Below are 21,402 nucleotides of genomic sequence, written 5' to 3' on the forward strand. Positions count from 1 at the left end.
TCACAAGCGGACTCAGAAGTGACACATGCCACTTATGCCCACATTTCAATGGCCAAAGCAAGTCCAAGCCAAACCTTCATGTTATTAGGGCAGGAAAGTGTAACCTGTCCCTGGGGAGGAGCACCAACTATTCCAAATGGTAACATATAATCTACCACAGCCACAGTCTACTCCAGGTGTAGTGGCTCTGGGTAGGCCCTTTTACTTCTTTTACTTCTTGGGCCTGTGTCCTCATCCCTAAAAACGATTCCTAAGACGATTCAAAGAAATATGGAATGTAAGAACATTTCGTATAAACAAATACAAATATTATCATTATTGTTACTTAGAAAGAAGCGTGAGGAGGTAGGTCAGGGCCAGCTTGTGGAAGACCGAACGCTAGCCAAGGGACTCTCTTCAGGAGGCCACCAAGTGTCTGAACAGGACAGACAAATCCTAGTTAATAGAGTGCCAGACCGCAGGGTGTGATGCAGTAAGGTACGCTTGCCTCCTTGACATCCTACCACAATCTTGCTTCCTTCAATCAAGAAAATGTCCCTGCCCTTTCAATTCATTCCAGCTCTCCCTGGTCGAGCCCCAAAACAAACACACACATGCACGGTCTAGGCAAGCTCCACAGTCAGTGTATGACCTGTGTGCTCAGCAGGGGCAGGGGGCTAAAGCCGGCCTGGCATGGTGCTTGTCCTCATCTCTGCTCAGGGTCCCTTCTAGACACCCACTTACAAGGGTAATGAGACTCCCAAATGCTTATTGAAAGGGAAATTAATTCCACTGCCAATGCAACCACACGGAGGTTATAACCCTGCTGAGAGCAGGCGAGGCTGTCTGTGCTTCTTTGGTCTCTTTGTAGGTGTTGCCCAAAGCAGCAGCAAAAAGCTCACAGCTGGCTCCTCGTGCACAAAGCCTCAGTTTTAATTTGATGGTTGCATTTCGGTTGAATTTTTCCTTTCCTTAAAAGCACCTAAGATTTTTGAAAGGCAAGTATCAAGGCTCTGGAAGTTAGGGTGGTCAGGATCCAAGAGTGAGGATGGATGTCCTGGGGAACCCCTGGCCTAGACCGGTGAAGCCTGGAGACTATACTTAGCCCAAAGAAGCAGCTCACTTTTCCTCCCTCCTCTCCCCTCAAGGGCTTCTTTGTGGAGAGAGGCAGAGGCTGAGCATCTGCTCCAAAGCCACAGTGCCCGTCAAATACTGCTCCTCATGTGGCCTTGGGCAAGTCACTCATGCTATTGCTTTACCTACAAGAGGTGGACCCAGTGAGTTAATACATATGTCACTTAGCACAGTGCATGGCACATCCGGTAAGTGTGAACTACTATGGATCAAACAGGTTCTCGAAACTCAACTCCCAGGGTGAGAGTTACTTACTCCCTAAGTAAGGAACAGTCATTGTGCTTTGCCGTTAAGGGTCCTTCTGTGCCAAGTAAGGGCAGCCTTGAGACGGAATCCACCCTTGGTCGAATTTCTCCCATGAGACTCTATCATGAACCTAAGGTCAGGTGGGAAGGAAGGTCCCTCCTCATGGGCTTTCTCTGGCTCACACACCCATCGCTTCCACAGATACCGTCCTGGCCTTCCAGAACCCAGGCAGCCTACAGCCTAGGGAGGCAGTGCCACACCCAAACCCTATGAGCCTGGGCATTTCAGAACGGCTAAAGCATCTTCTCAAGCTCAGCTTATCCCAAGGGGACTCACCAGGTGAAGTGCCAGCTGCCTCTAAGTCCTCATTGCTTACAGCCTGGGGAGGGCAGAGCTGATGGCACCAGTGAGAAGAAGCCACAGACAGAAGGGAGATCTGGTTGGTACGGAGTGTGATGGGTCAGTGGCAGGGGCTGGGCCAGGCCCACCAGCCATGTATCAGACATTCTCACCCGGAAGTCATTCTGGCTCAAGGCACAGCCACCCTCCCCTCAGCCACTTCCCATAGCTCGGTAGGGGGTCTCAATCCCCACAAGCATAAACTGCAGGGTCAGCACAGGGCAGAGCAGAAGGCCTCAGACAGGATTGAGGGCACAGAGTCCAAGCTCCCAGGGCTGAGTGGGCATTATGTGTGGCCTTTGGCAAAACATTTTACTGTTCTGGGACTCAGTTTCTTTATTTGTAAAACAAAGGGATGATTTCAAAGGTCCCTTCCAGCTCTAACATAAAATCCTTCAAGAAATGTGCTATTAAATAAATTAGGCTTTATTAGGTTCAAGCACATACTTGTTTTATTACTTTTAAGTCATTCAAATTAGATTCAAATTAGGTTAACCAAGTGTTGCCCTCCAGAGAGCCAGGGGCTGGCGTCAATGATGAGATAAGAATAATTCATCGCCTCTTATCAATCAGCAGCCCCTAAATGGGTGCTTCAAAAGTGCTTGAGTATGCTTGAAAGCACTAAGTTTCTGTAATTTAAATATTCTCCCTTTAATCTTATTCACATCTTTCATTTGCTTAGCAAAATCTTTTTTTTTCTTTTTTCTTTTTTTTTCCCCCTTTAGTCAGCAGGAGGGGAAACATCCTGGCTACTGTCAAAGTGATTGCAAATTCCCAGGCAGGATGGCCTTCTGTAAGCTTGGCTGAAGCAGGAAAATGGGGAAATCCCTCTTCTCCCTCCCAGGGGGAGCATCCCTGTGAGCCAACCCGATGGTGCTGGGCTGCTGGCCTCGTGAGTGGCAGGGCCACTAAGCAGCTCTCCATTTTTAAGATTCCAGTTACCTCCATCTGGCTTTTGGGGCCAGCAACAGCCAGCTGCCCTTCCCCATGAAGCCTGACTCCTCCCTGTGGCCAACCCTGCTCGCCTGAGCTCCCTTTCAAGGGGTCTTGCTCTCTTGCCCTTTTTGCTTTTTTCTTCCCAACTGGGCCAACAGCCTCAAAAACAGAGGCATCTCCACGCTGGCCTGTAGTCAAGGAGGCTGGAAGGTGAGGGGAAAGCAAATCAGCCAGCCGTGATGGCCCTCAGCCCGTGGGAGGGCCTGTCACCGGTGCACCTGGACAGCTGCCCCTCTGCCCGCCTCCAAAAGGAAGGAACTAATTCAGCCCTAAGGCACCGAGTGGAGTGAATACTTTGACCCACTTCTCCAGGGTGGGCCATGGCTGCTTCAGGAGGCAGTGAAAACACAGCCACGTTCACCGTTTAACATGCTGAATGTTTATGGAAAAAACTAGAAAACCTGGATTCTGAACCTCCAGGCACCAGAGGTGACTTAGATACAGCTGGGCCCTGGTGGTGGGCAGAGTCCACGGGGAGACCAGGCTGGGCCCTTCCAGCAACTTCTCAGGGGGGTGGGGGTGGGGGCTTCAGCAACATCAACCACTTCCTTTCACAGGGAGCAAAAGGCCTAGTCTAGTCATTAACACAACATCACTTCTGGGCTCCAGGCTTCCGGGTGTTCTCTCTTTCTCCTCTTAGCCTCTATCCCTGGGGCAGATGATAAAGAGGTTTCTAAAGAGTTAAAGATGCTGGGGCCACCTTGCATCTTTGAGTAGCCAGCGTCTCCCGAGGACTAAGGAAACATCCGTAAGAATCGTGGCATTCACTGGCTTATGAAATGAATATATGACATACTCGTTACCAAAATTTACAAATGAAAACTTCTTTTTTTTTTTTGACAAATGAAAACTTCTCTAGAATCCCCTTACCCACGGATAGCCGCTGATAACATTTCGTTGTACATCTTTCTCTCTCTTTTTATTAAGATTTTATTTATTCATGAGAGACACACAGAGAGAGGCAGAGACACAGGCAGAGGGAGAAGCAGGCTCCATGCAAGGAGCACGACGTGGGACTCGATCAGGGTCTCCAGGATCAGGCCCTGGGCCGAAGGCAGCGGTAAACTGCTGAGCCACCCGGGCTGCCCAAAGTTATTCATTTATAGTGTTTCTTATAATACCCACCACTCCCCCTTTTGGAGAGAGATAAAGATAGAGCTAGAGTTAAAGTGAGAGGGAGAGACAGAAGACAAATGTCCAAAAATAGAAGCTTGGCGAGGTGAAATTAGGATTTCCCTACAGAATGGAAAAGCACGCCACTGCTGAAGGCTGTAGGTTGACAGAAGAAGGTGTTTACAATATATCACCATGTCAAAGCCTTCAAAACCCTTACATGCCCCAAACATCTATTGTACCCAAAAACAAATCTCTCTATAAGATATATAAATCAACGCATAGAAAAGCAACTGGAGAATCTCATATCCAAAAGCAAAAAGACTTTATCTCTAGGGGGTAGAAATGAAGGTGATTTGTGCGTGTGTGTGAGGGAATATGTTTTTCACATTCTGCACTGAGCATGTGTTATTTTTATAATTAGTTGACATATTTTGATGACATATTATTCTTTAAATAAATAAATTGCTTACATCAGGATTTTTTTTTTTAATTAAAAAACCAGAAACTAAAGCTCCTGCATCATCTAGGTTCTAGAGGTAAATTCCTAAGTCTGTTTTTCTCCTGAGCTTTTTTCCTCAGCAGAAGCACATTTCTTAGTCTCTTTCCCACGTCACCTAAGCAGGTGGCCCTGACATTTAAGAAAACAACCATACAGTGTCAGGGAGCACCCTCTAACCTACCCTACTCCCAGTCCCTGCTGAGTCAGGCATTTAGGCCAGTCGGGAACTGCCTCCATCACAGCAGCTGTATACCAAGAGTTTGAAGAGTTTGCTCTATTTGCAGATTCCCATGCTGCCATGGACACTCTTCTGAGCTCTCAGCTGGAGTCTGAGTATCAAGCTAGGGGAATCCCCAGAGTGGTGTGTAAGGAAACCACGTCCTCTTCCTGGCTCACGCAGCCACAGAGACCCCGAAAACCTGCAGTGGGCCTCAGACACCCACCAGGTCTGATCCTCTCCAGAAGCCCTTTTCCCTACTTCAGACATAGTTAAGACGAGCTCTGTGGCCTGAATGCGGAGGTGTCATGCAACAAGTCTTGTCACATAGATCCCTGATCCTTGGTGACCTCCAAAGCAGCAAAGTGCAAATTGCTATGTATTCAAACTGCCATTTGATTATGTTGAAACCCAGTGGCCGAACTCAGAGAGAACAGTTTTTATGGTGGGTTAGAACTTCCTGTCAAGGGCAGTTAATTTTAATTTTTCCACTGAGCTCAACCTCAAAGTGAGGTTGGTTGCTACTCAGCAAGATGGACTGCATTAGCAGAGGTTTTAATTGAGCGCAGATCTATGTCCCAAAAGCAAAATGTTTGTTGTATACATACTTTGGGACAAGAAGAGAAATGAAAAACAGGTCTTTCTGAAGAAATATTGAAAGCAGAATGTAGTCCATGGTCAGGATGGCAGCACCAAAGACCAGCTGGGGGGCTTGGTGGAACTCTCCACCATCCTATGGCTCAGTTCCAATGGGCTGTTTGCAAATGTTTCTAAAAGCTCAATGCCTGTGTTTGGGTCTCTCTTTCCCAAACACTGGACTCCATCGTGGTTCCTCTCATGACCAGGAAACCAGCGACAGATATGTGGCCCTTGGCCAAGGGGCCATGCATTTGTTTCCTACTGCAAGGCTCCTTTTGGCCCAAGATACTGATCAATGTTGGCATTCAGTATGGTCCCTCTGTCTACATCCTTTTACCAGTGACCTTGAGATGAGCCCTTAGCTGGAGCACAATGCCACTTCTGGCCTCTTATCGTTCTGGTTCCAGAACCCTTGTCATCTTTGTCCTGAGCTGTAGAACTGGTCTTTGTGCTGTTGAGGGGTGATGGTGTCCTAAAACCTAGTTAGGATCACCCCTCCTCAAACACTATCAAAAACTGTCCTTGAGGGACACCTGGGTGGCTCAGTGGTTGAGCGTCTGCCTTTGGCTCAGGGCATGATCCTGGAGTCCCGGGATCGAGTCCCACATCTGGCTCCCTGCACGGAGCCTGCTTCTCCCTCTGTCTGTGTCCCTGCCTCTCTCTGTGTGTCTCTCATGAATGAATAAATAAAATCTTAAAAACAAAACAACTGTCCTTGAGCCCTCCAAATACAGATCCAAGCACTTTCCTGATCCAACCCCACACTTCCTCTCCAGATCTTTCCTCTCCTCTCACACCCTATGCTCTGGCCCAAACCAGCTTCCTCTTCCCTGCCCCCTGAGCAATCCATCAGCAAGCCCTGCTGTGACCCCACCTGCTCCAAGCAGCTTCCTCTCTTGGCTGTACAACTGCAACAGCCTCCAACAGAGCTCCCTGCTTCTATTTTTTTCCCCACTCTACTCCCTCTCTACATATCTACAGACTGATATTTTACAAAATAAACAATGCTCATCCCTTCCTTAAAATCCTCTGTAGCATTGGGCTTTCTACCACACTTACAGTAAGATGCAAGGTCTCCCCTGTGGGCCCACAGGGCCTCCCATGACCCGGCCCCTGCCTACCTTTCCAATGTGCCCTTGTACCACTACCCCCCTTGCCACTACAGCCACACTTGTTTGCATTCTCAGCACTTGCTGTATCCTCGACCTGGATGAAACATTTTTCCTTCAACTCTTCCTCTGGCTAGCTCCTCATCCCTCAGTCTTAGCATAAATACTACCACCCAGCAAGGCCTTCCCTGACCACCTTACCTAAAGCAGGGCCACAGTCGTTTAGCACAGCTCTTACTGCCATCTGAAATTATCTTATTTGTTTGGTGTTTATTTGCTCTCCCCGTGAGAATCCATGCTTCCCAAGGGACCTTGACTGACCTGTTCACTGTGGCATCATCAGCACCCAGGACAGTGCCTGGCACACAGTAGATTCTAAGTCATTATTATTTGTGATAAATGATTGATTATGGGAAGTAATAAACGTTTCCTGAAAGGCCCTCATTATCTCCAGCCTCCACCCTTTGGGTTGTGCTATTTCCTTGCCCTTGCCTTCCTCTTCCCCTCCATCACCAAGAGCTGACATTTGTAGTAAGGCAAACTCAAAGGGCCCTCCCCCAGTCTCCCCTGGCCCCTCTGGACAGAAATAACTCCTGCTTCCTCTGACAACCTACCTCTGCCCTATATTCCAAGGCCACCTTCTTCAACATGACTTTATTCTTTGTTCCTGGAAATTCTTGCCTAGAAAGATAAGGCTATAAATCAGAAAATAACTTCACTGTTGGCTCCAGGCACTCGCTGACATCAACTCAAACAACAGACAGCTCAAATACCTCTCCTCAGAAAAATGCTTTGCCCAACTAGGCAAGGATTCACTCATCAAAGCAAGGGGTTCTACATGGTGTTCACCACCCCTGTGAACATCAACGTCAAGAATTTTGCCCATCTCCATCAAATCCTTGCACTGAAATGGCATCTTAAAGATTATTTATTTATTTATTTATTTATTTATGATAAAGAGAGAGAGAGAGAGAGAGAGAGAGGCAGAGACACAGGCAGAGGGAGAAGCAGGCTCCATGCCGGGAGCTCGATGTGGGACTCGATCCCGGGACTCCAGGATCCCGCTCTGGGCCAAAGGCAGGTGCTAAACCGCTGAGCCACCCGGGGATCCCTGAAATGGCATCTTAAAGCATTCATCTGAGCCCCAACCCCTATAAATATCTGGAAGGTTCAGAGGAGAAGCCTACTTTTAAAGCTGAGATGAGGGCAGCCCAGGTGGCGCAGCGGTTTAGGGCCGCCTTCAGCCCAGGGCGTGATCCTGGAGACCTGGGATTGAGTCCCACGTTGGGCTCCCTGCATGGAGCCTGCTTCTCCCTCTGCCTGTGTCTCTGCCTCTCTCTCTCTCTCTCATGAATAAATAAATAAAATCTTAAAAAAATAAAGGTGAGATGAACGGGTAACTCTGTGACTTTTTAGGGGATTTGGATAGTGATAGTGTCTAGCACCAAGGGTTCTGTCTTTGGTGAACTATGGGAGGATGAATGGGCCGTTGGGTAGCTCACCTCCTGCACGCTCCATCCTCTTCGCTTTTCAAAGTGGCGGCACCAGGAGCTCGGGAAGAGCAGGGCCCCGGACTAGGGAAAGCCTTCATTTCGGTGACCAGGCCTTACCTGGGAACTGATGGCGGAAACCTGGGGCAGAGGGACGCCTGGGTGGTTCAGTGGTTGAGCATCTGCCTTTGGCTCAGGGCGTGATCTTGAGACGGTGGATCAAATCCCATATCAGGCTCCCTGCATGGAGCCTGCTCCTCCCTCTGTCCTGTGTTTCTGTCTCTCATGAATAAATAAATAAAACCTTAAAAAAAAAAAAAAGAAAGAAACCCGGGGCAGGGCAGCTGCCGCGTCCCCCCCAGATCCAGGCCAAGGCAGCACCCGGCCAACCAGCCCCCCCTCCTCCCCCCGCCCAGGGCGACCGCACTGGACCGCTACGGGCTGCAGAAGGCGGGCTTCACGCACGTGCTCAACGCCGCCCACGGCCGCTGGAACGTGGACACTGGGCCCGACTACTACCGGGACATGGCCATCGAATACCACGGCGTGGAGGCCGACGACGTGCCCACCTTCGACCTCAGCGTCTTCTTCTACCCGGCGGCCGCCTTCATCGACGCTGCGCTCAGCCGCGACCACAGTAAGAGACCCGCCACCCCTGGGAGTGCAGCCCCAAGCAGCCGCCTGAGGCCCCGCCCCGCCCCACGAGGCCCCGCCCCGCCCCACGAGGCCCCGCCCCACCCACGAGGCCCCGCCCCGCCCTGGCCCCGCCCCCGCCACACGAGGCCCCGGCCCGTCTTGGCCCCGCCCCTCACCTTGGCCCGAGCGGGGATCTGTGCACCTTCCCCGCTGGTTGCTGGTTCTGCTGGGACCGTGAGCCCCAGGAGGCTGGGAGCCACACAGAACGCGCTGCTGCTGGGGTCCGGGCCCCCGGCTGCCGCTGTGGGGAGTGGGGATCGGGAGGGTTCAGAGGAAAGGCCTTTGGCCTGAATCCCAATTCCTTAAGGCTCATCAGCGATCCTCGGAACAGCAGGGCCGTCTGGATGGCCTCAAAGCTGGGACTGCAGCCCAGACGCTAATTGTGCCTGGGCCCAGACCTGACTAACCGCTAGGGGCTTCAGTGCCAGAAAACCTTCAGGGAGCTGACTTGACTGGGAATCCATGGAGAGACTTCGGAATCTCCGGCCAGCCAACCGAACCCGCGGCCTCCTCGAACCCTGCCTCTGCACCCACCCCTGCCCCCCACATACACACAGTCCAGTGAGGCCTCCTAGAGAAAGCTGACAACCTAGCCTTCTGAAGGGCGAACTATATTTGAGAATCTGAGTTTTGCATCTGTGATGTCCAAATTTCCCAAGGCTAATTATCCATTTTTAAAGTCACAGGGCTAGTCCTTGCACTCAAAATGCAGTGTTAGCTGGTCTAATCTGGGTAAAGGCTACAAGGCTCTTTTGGAGAGAAGGGCATGGCTTAGGTCTGCATTGGTGTAAAACAGTGTGCAGTTATTGCTGCAAGGGGGTGTTTCAGGGGCATTTCATAGAGGCCAAAGGAACTTCAACTCCCTAATCTGTGCTCTGACTTTAGGCCCATGTGTCATACCCCTTTCTGGGGCCATTGCACAATTCAGTGTGTCCAGTTACTGAAAGCCTTTCTTGCCACAAGAGGCTGGGATTAGGAGGCTCAGTGACTGGCTGACTGGCCTGCCTCAGGAACTTGCGGGCTGTAGCTGGGCGTAGGTCGAGTCCCAGACCTTGATGGCCATCCCTCCATGGCCTGAGTCCCCGAGCTAGCTGGCCCCACAGCTAGGCACCAACAATTTGTCATTATTTTGGTTCAGAAAGCAATGTCACAATGAAAAGAAAAAAAAAACAACCTCACAGAACCAAAGTGCTTATATTAGGGGATGCCTCATTTCAAAGTCATGCTTCTATGAGGTTATTTATGGACCATCTCTTGCATTTATGCACATTATGGGTTTCTTAGCAGTATCAAAAAGCAATGGGACTCAGACTCATCAACATGAGGAAAAATTCTCCTCAGATTATTTGAAGTTAACTGAAAACGTATTTGACAAGAAAAAAACACAAAGCTGCAACAACCCAGTCCTTCAGTTTCTGTTTAATGTACTCTTTCGCCATTACTGTATCTTCAAACTTTCTCTTAATGGAAGGGGTCTGGCAGCCTTTGGAGAAGACAGGGCGGGGTTCAAATTCACGCCATATAACTTACTAACAATGTGATTTCTCTAAGCCTTGCTTTCTCCATCTAGTGATGAAAATATTTACCTTGAAAGGTTATAATGAGGATCAGCAGCAACCCACATGGAGCACTTAGCACAGAACCTGGTGCACAGCGGGTTCTCAGATGTGTTTGATAAAGAGAGGTCATGCACCATGAAACACATAACCACACTAGCATGTGTGCATCATCATAATAAAGTTTCCAATCTGAAAAGAGGAAAAAAAAAAAGGAAAAAAGACATTCCAACTTTGAACTTGCACAATAGACTCCCATGACAGCTTGTTTCCAGTTCCTGGCACACCATTTTAGCGTCTTTCCCCCCCTCTGCTGAAATGGGAAAGAATGGGGGCTCTCCAGTCATGTTTAGGACTGGCCAGATCACAGAACACTGATATGGAGATGTCCTGACTATTAGACCATGTGTTCAAAAGCACCTAGAAAAGAAGAAAGGGTCAAGGGAGAAAAGTATATGCCCAGGCCAGAGAACGTGCAGGGGATAGAATTGGTGGGCAGGGGTGTGGGACCAGACAGTTGGCTGGGGGAAGGGGAACAGGACAGGACCCCATTGCCAAGGAGGGGGCTGGGGTCCCTTCTCGATGCCCTTTGCACTTGAATATCCACAAGTCTGGGGCTCAAATCAAATGCAAACCCTACAGAACCTGGCGGGGAATGTAAACAAATGAAGCGGGCTGTGGGGAAGGCGTGGGGGTGTGGGTGGGGAGTGCCTATAGCCAAGTCAAGAGCCCCCTATACTCTCCAAGGGGGCAGCTGCTACTCAGTCTCAGCCAACATGTGTCTTGTGAGAATCAGTGCAAATGTAGAGCTAATTTTTCAGGAAAAGTCTTCAATCCTGGATTTTAATGTGAAATTGCCTAATTTTTAAGTGCTGGCAACACACTGAACATGTCTTAAAATGCTGCAAAGGCCAAACAGAAGAAGCCCAATGGCTGTCAGTTTGTCACCTATGCTGAGTAGTCAGAGTAACAAAATAAAATACTCATTGGTCCAGCCATGGCATGGTCACAGATTCCATCCAGTGGGGATGGCATATGCTCAGCCTTCATGCCACATGCACACATGCAGTGGACACATGATGTCTAGTCACTCACTGGAAATCCAGGGGACGCTACTACAGCATATTAGAGCCAGGCTCCCTCATATGTTTCTTATTATACTCTTGATGTAAGAGGTGTTGATGGACAGTCTGGCCCTAAGGCAAGGCATCTCTCTCTCTCTCCCCTCTCTTGTCTTTCCTGTTCTTTCCTTGGCTAGTTCCAGCCAAGTGTACGCTCTTTCCCACTGCTGCCCCTCACATACAGTCTTGTTTACTCTTGCTGGAAAGCCTTCTTTGTGGTGCTGTTAGAGCTATTCCTGTGGCCTGTAGTGAGCCCCGAGGGACCCACTCCTACCCCTATCCTACCCTGACCCATCTCTTCTGAAAGGACTCCCCAGGCAACTCTAGTCACTCTTGAAAAGTCTCAGAAATAATCTAGTCCAGTGTCCCAGCCTGAGAGCTGGGGAAACAGAGGCCCAGAGAAGGCAAGTGATGTGCCCAGGTCACAGAGCTAATCAGAGGCCAGCAGGAATTCCTTCTGTCACTCAGGCCTCCCAGAAGAGTCCTTTGCCCTTTTTTTTTGAGCATCCGGTGACTTTACTGTATAAGAGGTCACCAAAAATCAGGAAAGGTCAGGCACTCCAGCTGGTTATAAGATCTGAAGCAACTGAACGTGTCATTCTTCAGCAGAGAAAGAAGTACTGACAAAATACTGCCACAGAAACCCCATTTGGATGGCTTTAAGTGCTCCTGGCATGGCATCCTCAGAGGTGAAAGCAGTGTGGTTTTAATTTAAGAAATCCCAGGGCAGATACTGTGAGGCTCTAAAGATCGGATTTTTAGTATCACCGCTCTCCTTTTGTTCTTTCTTTCTTTTTCTTAAACGGTCCATAGCCTGCTTTTGAAGCCACCTTAAAATCTATTATGGATAAAGCAGGTATGAATGAATAAAAGAAGTCTGCTTTTGAGCAGGAGCTTGGTTCTCTGGTACTTCTAAGCTTTCACCAGACCAGATTCTCAGGGTATTTTAAGGGGTCCCCCGCCTCACTGCAGCACACACAGTCCTGCCCCTAGCAGTTCAAAATACAACATGCACCCCTTTTTCTGATGACTTCCAACACACCCAGAGCTGTTTTGGGAGAAGTAGGAACTCTGCCTTTGCACGCTGCTGAGGAAGGTTAGGTGAGGGAGAGACAGGCAAAGGGTGACCCCCCAAAACCAAGGAAGGAGGTCGCTTGTGAGAGTACGCACCTGGCAGGGGCGGGGTTGAGTTGAGGGTGGGTGGTGGTAGGGTTGATGGGTTAACAGGCTTGGCCTGTATATCTGATTTGAGTGACCGGGGCCTATCCTTTGGTCACCAGCGAAAATATGCAATTGGGGAGCAGCAGAGATTCTGGATACGGGTCTTCTTTATAAGATTGTGGGAGTTCACCTTTTGGTAAAGGCTAAGGGGAACTGTTTCACTGAAATCATCATTTTTGAAACATAGACTGAGACTTATCAGTGTGCCATCAAATCAATTTAGTGGCTGCAAACAGCATTCCTTTTAAGAAAATGAACAGATTAGAAAAGAATCGAGGGGCACCTGGGTGGCTCGGCAGTTGGGCGTCTGGCTTCGGCTCAGGTCGTGACCCTGGGTCCCAGGATCGAGTCTCTCATCGGGCTCCTCTGCCTGTGTCTCTACCTCTCCCTCTCTGGGTCTCATGAAGAAATAAATAAAACTGTAGAAAAAGGAAAACAGAGAAGACTTGAAAATATCAGCATGTGCTGCATGTAGTAGAAGTTCGTGTTACCTGGTGGAACTTCTGTCTGCTGTCCACACACCTGGGAGCCACGCGGCATGTCCGAGCTCCGAGTCTGGCATCGGGTGGCCCAGGCTGGCGTCACGGTTCGGTCACTTGCCAGCTGGGCAACTTGGACAGCCCACCTCTTCACACCTCCCCTCTGCAAGGATGATGATTCCATCCACCTCATCAGCGCGTCAAGCCGATCGGCCTGCGGTGAAATATGGAAAATGTGCGTGGAAGCTATGGGGCTGAGGTGAGGCTCTGGACGCATCAGCTGCGAACTGCATGTTGTGCTTGCTGGGGGCACACAGCCCAATATGCAGCTGGGGAGCAGCAGAGGTTCTGGATATGGGTCTTCTTTATGAGATTGTGGGAGTTCGCCTTTTGGTAAAGGCTAAGGGCAACGGTTTCACTGAAATCACCTTTTTTGAAACATAGACTGAGACTTATCAGTGTGCCATCAAGTCAATTTAGTGGCTGCAAACAGCATTCCTTTTAAGAAAATGAACAGATTAGGAAAGAACTGAGGGGCCCCCGGGTGGCTCAGCAGCTGGGCGTCTGGCTTGGGCCCAAGGCATCGGCCTAGAAGTGCCAACGCCGGGGGACGTGGCTGCCAGCGCTCAGGCCCCGGCCCGGCTGGGGTCACACAGGGAGCCTCCCCGAGTCCCTGGGGTGGGCTGAGCCAGGGCCCGTCCGGGGGACACCCACCAAGCTCAAGGGCTGGCGGCCGAGCCCCTCCGGCTCCCTCTGGCCTTCATCTCCCCTCCTCCCGCTTAACAGACTTCAGGCTCCCCGAAGACTTAATGAACTACAGCTTTCGTCTGTTTCGAGCGTTTAGTCATGACAGAAAGAATTACCCTTTTGGCCAGGAGAGGAAGAAACGCTTTAGTTATCAGCAGAGCTGGCGAGGGGCCCAGCGGCCCCCGGAACAGTCTGCGGGGATGGGAAGGCCGGAGGCACGTTCCGGGCCAGAGCGCGTCCCCCCCAGGCCGCGGCTGCTTCTCGCCTCCCTTCAGGCCGAGGGCGCGGGAGAAGGCGGCCCAGCCAGGGGCCGGTGGACGGAGGGCCGCCTGGTCCGCTGTCAGGCTCCGGGAAACAAATGGGGGTAACGTGAAGAGCTCCTTAGGAAGCACCGCTCTGAGCCAGCCGTGCGTGTGGGGAGGCCGGAGTGGATCCTTGCTGCTGCGCGAGGGGTGCAGGCCTCCCCTGCAGGGGCAGGCAAGAGACGATCCCTGTGCCCGGAGGTCGGGCCTCCTGGATTTCTCTCGCTGCCTGGGCTGCTGACCATCACCACCGCCCTGGGCGCGATCCCCTGGCCTAGGTGAGGGGCTGAAGGTGGAGGGACACGGGGGAGCCATATCCACTCAGAAACGTTCTTTAGCAAGCTGTTCTCCTACCCTGCCGGTGTTCCCCGAGCCCTGTGATGTCTGTGAGTCCTTGTGGTCATCCTTCCGAGCCTCAGGCCCGAGACGCAGGAATAGAGGCGTCCCTGGTGTCACGAGTTACACAGCGCAAGTGGCCCCAGCCATCTCGTCCCCAGCTGAGCCATCCCACAGCGACAGGAGAGGACAGCCACTGGGATGGCAGTGGTGGGGACACGCCGAGAGCTTAATCTTCCCACTTTCTCTGTCTGCAGAGCACAGAGGCCAGTGGCCAGTACACAGAGGGCCTCAACAAGTTGCTTTAAAGTATTTCTGGTGATGGCACTTGCTTTATGGGCGACCTCTGGTATGACATTTCACCACTTGGAGCCCGTTTCCCATCCATAAAGGAGGGATGATGATAATGAAGCTTGAAGGTTCTGTTAAGGATAAAATGAGATAAAGCACATTGGTGTACTGCAGGGCTCCAGGGCGTCACCAAATGCAGACATGAAGGATGCACAAGCTGCTTCACATCGTGCTTCTCAGCTGGGCCCAGGTGACGCTATCTATGGTAGAGTCCAAAGGGAGTTTTTTGTTTGTAGAGATTTTTCAAGATCTCTGGTTCTCAAATTCGTTAGTCTCAGAACCCTTTGACACTCTTAAAAAGTATTGAAGTCTTCAAAGAGCTTTGGTTTGTGTAGGTTATATCTATCCATATTTACCCTACAAGAAATAAAAGCTGAAAAACTTAAGGATATTTAAAACTTAAAAACCCATCACATGTTAAAATAATAGCATGCTTTGATGAAAAATTCTATTTTCTAAAATAAAGCTAGGGAGAAGAGGGGCATTATATTGCTTTTTTTTTTTTTGTCTCAAATCTCTTCAATGTGAGGCTTATTAGAATTCAGCTGGATTCTCATATCAGCTTCTGCATTTGACCTGTTGTGATATGTTGTTTTGGTTGACATATATGAAGAAAATCCAGCCTCATTCAGATATGTAGTTGGAGAAGGGAGGGATATTTTTATTTTTGTTTTTTAGGGAGGGATATTTTAATAGCCATTTCAGATAATTGTGAATATTCTTCTTTAATACTACACCAAAACTTTACAAGTAATAGTTTTTTAAAGGCGAGCTGCGATCTGGAATCTGAAACCATATCAATAAACTTCAGACATACTCTGTTGGGGTGCCTGGCACTTTGAATGATTTTTTTAATCCATGCATGATTTTGTAATATCCCACATTGGTCATTTGGAAAATATTTGTTCCTAAGTTATGTAGATCTTCCAAATGTTGACACTTTTCACTATACATTATCAAAAGGACACATTTGTTAATATCACCACCAATCTTAACTGAAAAATCTAGAAGTATGGGGAAACTGTCAACCTCAATGTAATAGACATGAGTTTTCAAAAATTCTAATTTTTGCTCAAAAGCTTGCATTTTATTACCGGCAACGAATGCCATTGGTTGTTTTCTTTGAAATGAGAGGCTTACTTTGTTCATTTTTGAGACAAAGTCTGCCAAGTATCCACGTGTGAATTATTATGGTTTTTCTGTCATTTGTTCTTTTAGCTAAAAACAGTGTTTCCATGAAACAGTGGCTAATTCAGCTTGCAACTCCCATGTGTTTTTTTCTTGAGATAACCATCTTACGTTGGTACTTGGCCAAAGTGCTTTGTATGTATGTACTATCTCATCACACAGAGTATTAAGTAGATGTGCAACCAAAGGCTGAAATTTGATAAAAATGATGTTTACTGTGTCATCAAGGATAATCTTAAGGGAAATTGCCATTTGTCCCCACCCCCAAGAGTGCATGGTGGTGAAGAATGCAATTTTGACTAGTATAGTTTGGTGCCTCTTCTCCCTACTGCATTTCAGGTAAGATCCTGGTTCACTGTGTCATGGGCCGCAGCCGGTCGGCGACCTTGGTCCTGGCCTACCTGATGATTCACAAGAACATGACCCTGGTGGATGCCATTCAACAAGTGGCCAAGAACCGCTGTGTCCTACCCAACCGGGGCTTTCTGAAGCAGCTCCGGGAACTGGACAAGCAGCTGGTGCAACAGAGGCGACAGGCCGAGCACAGTGACAACAGTGAGAAGGCTGATGAGGAGCCGTAGGGCCTCTTGCAGGGCACGCGGAGACACTCGGGAACGGAGAAAGAAGTCCCAAAGAGCCCTGCCCTGTGGCTTGGGAGGGTGAAACCAAAGCTTGACTTCCTCCCATCTTAAACCTCCAGGTGTGTGCTGATGAACAGGGAGGATTCAAGGCTGCCTCCCGGATGAGCACTTGGCTTCACAGCCGAATGGAGCAGTCACTCAGCAGAATTGGTTACAGATGAGCACACAGTTCTGCACAAAGGCGCCTGTATTTTTTTATCTTTTTTTTTTTTTAAATCTGGTAAGATGGAAGCAGAAAAGGATTGGAAAATGTGTAGGCATTGTGCTGTGATTAAATGTGCTGGCTTTGTCTGAAAGTTATATTCTTAAAAAATAATTTTAAAATACAAGTTTTTTTTTTTTTTTCTAGCCTCGCGGAATAGCACCCTGGGGAGCTGTGTTAGAGGAGAGTTTGCACAGCTTATTAGTGGGTCCCCTCTCGGGAGCATCCGTACTTCCTTAGCAGCTCCCACATCCTCCTTTCCACGGAATCCCCAGGCATGGGTCACCACCCACAGATGCTGCTCTCTGCGAGGCCTTTTATTAGGGCTGGGGGTGGGGGTCCTGAGTCCCTGCGCAGAGGCCCCTGCCGTGTGTGCTTCCACCCTCCTCAGGAGCCAGGCCTCTTCAGGATCTTCGCCAGAGTTGCCTCGACCCGGAGAAGTTCAGGGAATTGCAGACAAGTGTGCTTGACTTTAGAATTTTGGAAAAAAGGAGGAGGCTACTACTTGAAGCTCCTTTCCTTTGGATTCTAGTCAAAGCAGCACAGGCTTGTTTTCAGTCACACCGGAAGGTGTTTGCAAATGTGTTTGCTGTTTAATAGGAGATCAGGGCAGGTGAGCTGGGGTGTGGACTCTCCCTGCCCCTGAGAGCTAAGCCAGGCTTGGTGTGATTTTTCATTCTTTTTTTTTTTAAGCTATTAAAAAAAAAAGATTTTATTTACTTATTTGAGAGAGAGAGAGAGGGAGAGAGTACAAACAGGGCGAGGGGCAGAGGGTGGAGGGAGAAGCAGGGAGCCCAATGCGGAGCTCGATCCCAGACTGCTGAGATCATAGCTGGAGCTGAAGGCAGACGCTGAACCTACTGAGTCGCCCAGGCGCCCCTGTGTGACTTTCAGTCTGGAGGAGATAAAAGCAGGTGGCAACAAGCAGGTAGATGGCTTCTGGAACCAGGAGCCCTAAACTAGACAGGACCCAAAGAGAGGTGCTGATGGAGATGCCCGGGATCAAGGACCAGGAACCAAAACTGCCTGGAGAAAGCAAAGGCCTGTGGGAAAAATATGAAAAGGGGCCCAATGTCCAATTTGGTTGTGGTTTGCAGCAGGAAACCACATGAAGTTCTTCATGGAGGGAAGAGAGTGTCCAGGGGCTCAGCAGCTTTGTAAAGCTACTCTGTGACTTTAGGTGGGCTGCCCTGATTTCGTACCGGGGGCGGGAGGACTTGTGGCCTGGGCCCCTGTGGCTGTGCCGGGCTTCCTGGGACTGCTCTGAGTCATCTTAGCCCAAGAGAAGTCAGGTCCTCGTGACCACTCATATTGGAGTGTGAGGAGAGCTATTCTCAGGCTCCTGGGAAAGAGATATAGACCAAAAGGGGCTCTAGGATCACAGAGGTGCTTACAGGATCCCAATAACTCACTCAAAACTCATTTATCTCCCATATCCGGAGAGAAATTAATATTTCCACGTTAATGAAATATATTTTACACGTAATATTTACTACATAATAATAAATACTTACATTTAGATGAGTCCACTATGTAGGAAGGATGTAATGCTGGTAATCTCTTGAGCTTCTCTACGCCCTTCTATATGCTCCCACCCCTTTGTGTGGCTGTGAGTCCTACTGAGGATGGCAGAAGCAGAGTACTGATCTCTTCAAGATGGCTCCTGGGAGCCAGAGGGAGAAGAAAGTAGGAACAGAAATTTTTGCAAAAACATTTCAAGTCTTCAGAGGTAAATTGTTTGGTCAAGTATTCACCAAGAACCTACCACATGCCAAAAAGCAAAAACAAAACGGCAGGTTGTAATCAAGTGCAATGAGGGAAACAGGTACTGAGGTGGACAACAGTTGCGAACTGGGCCGACAAGACCTCTCTGAGATGGGGTGAGCTGAAACTTGACGGATCACCCTTTCCGAAGGGGAGGGAGCATTCTCGTTTGATCTAGATGATTCAGTTTCTTGCTTGGATATGGAGACCGGGTTGACTAGGGTAGAAATGTGGGAGAGGGCTGGAGATGACATTATATCAGGTCTGTAAGACATACAAAAGGTGTCCCATGTCACTTGACCTTGAATCTAGAGGGAGCTTAGAGGAGTGTTCACAACTGCAGACATAATTCTAGGTGTTATGTGTACATTAGTGATGTTTGACTCCCCATAGTACTGGGTGAGATGAGAAGAGGAGCCCCAGGCCTGAGCACTTCAGTATCAATGTTTAGAGCTGGGCCTGGGTGGCAGGGGGAAATCCAGGAGCGGGGACAGGCAGAAGGAAAGCCAGGAGTGTGGAACTATGGGCACCTGGACACAGAGAGGTTGAAGGTACTGCTTCCCCACCTAACAGTACTGGTACTCTTGAGTTTTGACTGTAGACCGTTGGAGACAACGCTGGCTTGTACCAACCAAGTAAACTGTACTCGTGTAGTACTTACCAGTTCCTAGAGCATCATGGATTTGCTAGCTAAGCCTTTGAATCAGAGCGATGACAACTTAGGGCCTTCTCAGAGTCCAGTGTTGTAGGAAGAGCTGCCATTTGGAGAACAGAGTTTGTTCCAGCTCACAAATTTTAGCCGAGCGAGTTTGAGCAATCAAGTTAGCTTCTTTGAGCCCAATCTCCTCTGTACGCTGGAGACAACTGCTCCATCTCCTGCACAGGGTGGGCGTGTGGATCCTGAGAAAGGGCTGTTTATGAGAGCCTGGTAACAATATCATTATTTCTAAAATAGAATGTCGGCAAGGAAGGCCTTCACACCTGGGGAGGCACCACTCGAACTATTTAAAAGTTATGATCGACAGCTGATGACCACTTAAGACTCTTAGAAGGTAAAAGGAAGAACACATTACTGGGCTTAAAAAACCTGGCTTGTTAATGAATCTCAACCTAACAATGACCCCATTTCAGTCCTAACAAATCCAAGTTCCTGTTTTCCAGGATCCTTGGCATCACATTTAGGTTGGAATTGCTTTCTCTAGTGAGGATGGGAAAGTAAGGAATGTGCGGGGTGTTCTGAGGCCACCTCAGATCAGCAGTTTCTCTCCCCAGAGCCTTTCTGTTCTACCCATGAATGCCTGAGATGGGGGCTGGCAGAGGTCCTGTCCCTGGCTCCCCTGCTGTCATTTGGGAGCCTATGACACAGGAAGTCCCCAGGACTGTACTGAGATGCTGGTCTGGCAGGTCTCGGGCAGTGACTAGAACTTGCCCATGAGCTCCCCAGAGGACCAGGGGGCCGGAACCCCAGTGTCACACAGACCATGGGGTGTGATTAACAAGCCGTTGTGAAAGGGAAAACAGGGACATCTCCGTTCCCAAAGAACCTCAACAGAGGAGGGAAGAGACTACCTATGGGAAGGTTTCAAGATGGAGCCTGTGGAAGCTTCCAGATCAGCTTGTTAGCAGGCCCCCGCCCCAGCCCCCCGGCTCGGGCAGCCTCTTGCCTGACAGGGGCACCCACTGGGCTGCTAAGACTCTAGTCGCTGCCGCACTGAGGCAGCTGTGGTTTCAAACAGACGGCACACCTGTCACCTCCGGCTCTGGAGGAGGGTTAGTTTCCCTTGGTGACCAGCACAGCGCCTCCAAGTTTCTCTTCTTCCCTTCATGACGACAGCCCTTGCAGAAGGCTCTTCCTGTAAGCTCTCCCTCAGCCACTACAGATGTTCATCCACTGGCTGTATTTGTAGAAGGAAAGAACCAAAAGACTTGGTCTTTTGTTATTATCCATGGTCTTGCCACTCAGCCCAGGATGCTCTGTAAGCACGAAAGAACTGGAGGAAGGGTGAGAGCACCAGGCCAAACACCAGCGGGCATCCCCCGTCTGCAAGAGCCTGTGATCCCGGGGTGTGTGCACCCGGCCTGCCTTTTCAGTTTTAGTCTGAGTCTCCTTAAAGTTTGTGTCCGAGGTCTCTACACTTGCTTTGCTTGTGTTAAACCACTTATGGAAAGGCAATGCTTTCCCTCCAAGACGTATGAAAGAAGTGACGGGAGAGTTGTAAGCACCCACTCAGACACGCTGAGAGCTTAGCAGGCCAGTTTCACATGGGTACCAAGTCAAGCATTTATTTCTAGGCTTGGAGTTTGAGTAATAAAATGTTTTAACAGACAGAACCTTCCCCAAATGCCATAATGTTTGTAAACACTTTTTTTGGGGGGGGTATGAACTTTAGACTCTAAAGAAAACATCCAATCAACTCATTCACAACAGAGCAAAACTTTCACACCTTTCTTGAGAAAATCATTTCTCAAATACACAGTCCCGGATTGGGTGCTTTTTTGGGTATTAACTCTTATAAAAATGAAGTTGGCTATCACTGTGCTAAGGCGCTGAGGGGTGTTTATAACAGACTGTACAAATGAGGCAAATGGACATTTGTGCAGGATCCCTTTGCAAATGAAGATCCAAGTCAAAAAGAAAAAAACAAATTCACTTTATTTTAAAGACAATGATTGGCATACAGAAGGTATGCACCAGCATAAAATAAACTTTCATGAAAAGCATTAAAATCCATTATAAATTAATTTATTAAATAGGTATTTGGTATATGTGATGGTTTTTATTAGATATTACTCTTATTTATTGCCAACCCCCTCCCCCAAAGTCAAAACAAATCAGAAAAATCTCATAACTCCAATTTACACTAAATAATTTATTTTCCCAAAATGTGTATGTGTTCTGAGATGTGACACATGATACAGTTCCATTGGTCATTCTCTATCAATCATAATATGACAGGACACAAGAGGCTAAAAA

General features: G+C 48.9%; 1 protein-coding gene across 3 annotated transcripts in view; it reads left to right on the forward strand.

The window, feature by feature from the left end:
* DUSP29 (dual specificity phosphatase 29) overlaps positions 1–16,775 on the forward strand; it is a 32,382-nt gene extending 15,607 nt beyond the window's left edge. The window contains exons 4-6 of one of the 3 annotated variants that reach the window (XR_005986528.1): positions 8,241–8,461; positions 12,826–13,156; positions 16,161–16,281. Coding sequence is in view for 2 of the 3 variants with exons in the window: in XM_041746845.1 (XP_041602779.1) it covers positions 8,241–8,461; positions 16,161–16,402 (463 nt within the window). In the remaining variant the exon portion in view is untranslated. Of the gene's footprint in view, positions 1–8,240; positions 8,462–12,825; positions 13,157–16,160 lie in introns of all 3 variants that reach the window. The other 2 variants (XM_041746845.1, XM_041746843.1) reach the window with 2 other exon arrangements.
* Positions 16,776–21,402: the final 4,627 nt, after the last annotated feature.

Source organism: Vulpes lagopus, chromosome 3 (assembly GCF_018345385.1).
Source record: "Vulpes lagopus strain Blue_001 chromosome 3, ASM1834538v1, whole genome shotgun sequence".
Taxonomy (NCBI): Eukaryota; Metazoa; Chordata; class Mammalia; order Carnivora; family Canidae; genus Vulpes; species Vulpes lagopus.